General features: G+C 44.0%; 1 protein-coding gene across 1 annotated transcript in view; it reads left to right on the top strand.

Moving 5' to 3' along the window:
* The first annotated feature begins 2001 nt into the window (after positions 1-2001).
* The window catches only part of LOC143037996 (chitin deacetylase 1-like), an 11168-nt gene continuing 9517 nt past the window's right edge, over positions 2002-3652 (top strand). The window contains exon 1 of the mRNA XM_076206794.1: positions 2002-2164. Within this exon, the coding sequence (XP_076062909.1) occupies positions 2017-2164 (148 nt within the window). The 5' untranslated portion in view covers positions 2002-2016. The remainder of the gene's footprint in view (positions 2165-3652) is intronic.

Here is a 3652-nt window from a genome sequence, read left to right as displayed (position 1 = left end):
GTGTATGTGTATGTGTATGTGAAGTAGAATACACAATGTTTTAAGAGGGCAGGCAGTGGGAGAGGACAGGACATTTTTGTCACAGAAAGCTGCCACGAGAGCTTACACCGCTTCCAAGAATTCCCAGAATCGGTTGAACTTACTGAGTCAGAAATAGTTCCAGGAACCAGTTTGACCAGGTTTAGCATAATTATGCTAAATGTAGCATGTTTTCCCTAGAAATCATGCTATATTAGTAAAAAGGATGTATAACAGAAACAGAGCATATTAAGAGGAATAAAAGATATAACATTACTTTTGCCAATCTAGATTAATCTCAGCTGCTGTCTCGCATATTCCCGCTTGAGAAATCTGATCACAGAGCCTGGATAGAACTGGATAAATCTTGATTCAGGGAACAAATCTCTTTAAATGTATGTCTAGAGACACAAAAAACACTTCAATTTATTTACAAAATTTTCCTTTTTTTCAGAAGACGAATTCTAAATGCTTCTGAAAACCCAAGAAAATAGGTTTGCATCTTTCGAAGACAATGGAAACACTAAATGTTCGGTCACAGACTCCAAGACTTTTTTTACTTCAAGGACAATAGCCCCATTGTCTTTTTTTTTTTTAATACTTCAAGGACACTTAACGTCGATTAATGGAATAGAAGAGAGATTTTTTTGGATTCTTAATCATTTTTGTAATTACGGTCTCGCACCTGAAATGTCCTCAAGTTTGACACAAGGCTACAACAGGTTGGTTCGTTTCGAAAGGAAAACAAACGACATGACGTCATAAGAATGTCCGTTCGTTAGAAAAATAACGGTGTGACGTCATATAGAGATGCTTAAAAAAATTACGTCATAAAGAAAAGCGTCCGATTTGGAAAGAAAACAAACGGTATGACGTCAAAAAGAGGTGCGTTATTTTCGGAAAAAACTACATAACGTCATAAGAATGTTCGTTAATTTAAAAAAGTAAACAAACAATATGACGTCATAAAGAGATGCGTTCGTTTCGGAAAGAAAACTACATAACGTCATAAGAATGTTCGTTAATTTAAAAAAGTAAACAAACAATATGACGTCATAAAGGGATGCGTTCGTTTCGGAAAGAAAACTGCATAACGTCATAAGAATGTTCGTTAATTTAAAAAAGTAAACAAACAATATGATGTCATAAAGAGATGCGTTCGTCTCGGAAAGAAAACAACCGACGTGACGTCATGCTGTAGGACAGTCGACTTACTCGACATTCTGTCTCAGCACTGTTAATCGAAGCACTCTTTAGTCTCATTTTTTCTTCCCCTAAATGGATTAACTTGATATTTAGCTGTTTATTTAAACTCCTTTCACAATGACGGTCTTCATAGATATTTTTCTGTGATTATAAGTACAAGATGGGGAGTGGGTCCCAATTCAAGAGAGCCTTGTTGGGGGCGGGGGAGGGGGGTGTCCACGGAGATGAATCAGATACCCCGGAAGAGACAAGAATAGGAGTAAAAGTACCACCAAACAACGTCACATCATGTAGAGCTCCAGATATTTCTAGAACTGTGGAGGGGTGGGTGGGGAGGAAGGGGGAGAAAATCCTAGTAGACGCATAGCAATATACAGGCTCTAATCGGACTTTTTGAAGGGTGACATACTTTTGACTGCGTCTCCAACCCCCAACCCCCGTGGTGTTTAGAAGGGATATCGCTATTGTTTGGGGGGGAAAGGGGGGAGGGAGACCTGGGTGGGGGGAAGGTGTGCTGGGGGGATGGGGGGTGGACCCCGTTCCTCGAAGCTTCTTGCCAGAATGGGTCTCAGCTCAAGGCCGCGGAACCTGCTTCTGGTCGAGAATCCGTTCTTCGCCGGTTCCGGGCCTTCGATGGCTCTGCCCCTCGACTTGGAGTGACTTCGAGTATACTCGAAGTAGGGTTCTTCGGGAGCCCTAAGGACCCTGTGTGAGATGTCATGGGTCACCATTAGGGTCACGTTGCTGGCCGGCTTCCTCTGCATCCTCGACCCTGGCTCCAGGTGAAAGTGGATGCGCAGTGTGCACACTAGACTCCGACTTGGCGCGCTGCCTCTGCGCATGCGCGAGAGACGCATATATATAAGACCTGCGGCGCAGACACAGGGACATCATAGGAACACCATGAAGCTCCTCGTGGTCGTCGCAGCTCTCGTCGCCTGTGAGTGTCCTGTGTGTGTCTAACCTGTGCGAAGTGTGTCTTTTGTGTCTTAGGGAGCGACCAGCCACACGAAAACGGGCACGTTTGGTCCCAGGCACTACCCCTGTTGTGCCTGCGTGTGCCTTCCTCTCACCCACGTCTTCCTTCGCTCTCGGGCGACAGAAGAACGTGGCTGGTGCCTTGCCTGTGTCTTTATCCGTTCCCGTGGTGTCTTGGACACCTCAAATCCCTCCCTGAAGTGTGCCTTTGTGCCTTAGATAACACGATGAGGTGCTTGTTAACACACTCGGTTGTGATTGGGAAACTGAACACGTGTCGTGTGTGTCGTGAACACCCAGCCCGTGCTCGAGAACACCCGGAGCGTGTGTTCTGGAACACCAGAAAAGTGTTTGGTAAACACTGGCAAGGTGTTCCGGAAGACCGCAGGGTCTCTGCGGCGCCGAGCTGGAGACTCAAGATGCATCGAAAGTATCGCTCCCAATCACGACCATCCGTCAGTCTTAGACAACAGCACCAGAGTCCTGTCAAGGACCCACCACTGCAGACCACCAGGAGCACCCAGAGTGTTAACTCCCTCAGCTCCTGGTGTCTGTAACTGGTGCGTCACTGCCCCTCCTCCCCCCCAGAGAAACGTCCCAAAAATCGAACATCACAGTCGCGTGACGTAGCCAGTGGCTGACGAACAGTGCGTGAACGAAAGCACCGGATTTTGATATCAGCAGAGTTCTATCGTGTTCGATAACGCCATATTGTGATAGATAACACCATATGGTGTTAGACAACACCCGTAGAGTCTGTCTGGTTGATGGTATCTAACAGTGCTTCTTCGTGATCGACGCCGTTAGGTCGACTGTGAGAACACGACTAAGTGTCCGGTTGTCTGGAACCTTGGCTTCGACTTAATCCACTTCAGATCGAGCGTTAAACCTTTTGGTACATTCAAAAACAAAACATACACAGACGTCGCCGTTTTAGAAGAAATTAAACTTCGCGTTGATCATTGAGAATCGGTCAGGTGTTCAGACACAAACACGAAGTTGAAGTCACACTCGTGTCTGTGGCTGACCAAGGCTAGCTAACACTACATCGAAGTCACAGATACACTTATACGCTCTGACAGTTTCGCGGGATAACTAAATTTACATACCTGCCAATTTATACGTCGCTGTCTTGACTCTAGCTTGTGTCGACTTTTTTCCTTTATCCAAAAAAAAATATATAGATTTAACTATTTCACAAGCTTCGAGTTTATGGAAACGTAATTCAGTAGAGTCTTCTTTTTAATTCTAGTCATATAAAATAGATAGAGAAGTAGATAATAGTCAAAGATTTGAGAGACAAGGCACCAACCAGCTTTCCATGGGTAGAAATTAGTTGGAAAAGGCATACACACATAATATATACAATTATGCATATATATATATATATATATATATATATATATATATATATATATATATATGTATGTATGTATACAGTATATATACA

Source organism: Oratosquilla oratoria, chromosome 23, assembly GCF_046742065.1.
Source record: "Oratosquilla oratoria isolate Oo_2021 chromosome 23, ASM4674206v1, whole genome shotgun sequence".
In the NCBI taxonomy this organism is placed as follows: domain Eukaryota; kingdom Metazoa; phylum Arthropoda; class Malacostraca; order Stomatopoda; family Squillidae; genus Oratosquilla; species Oratosquilla oratoria.
The sequence above is the reverse complement of the archived record's forward strand: the minus strand, read 5'-3'. Positions and strand labels throughout refer to the sequence as shown.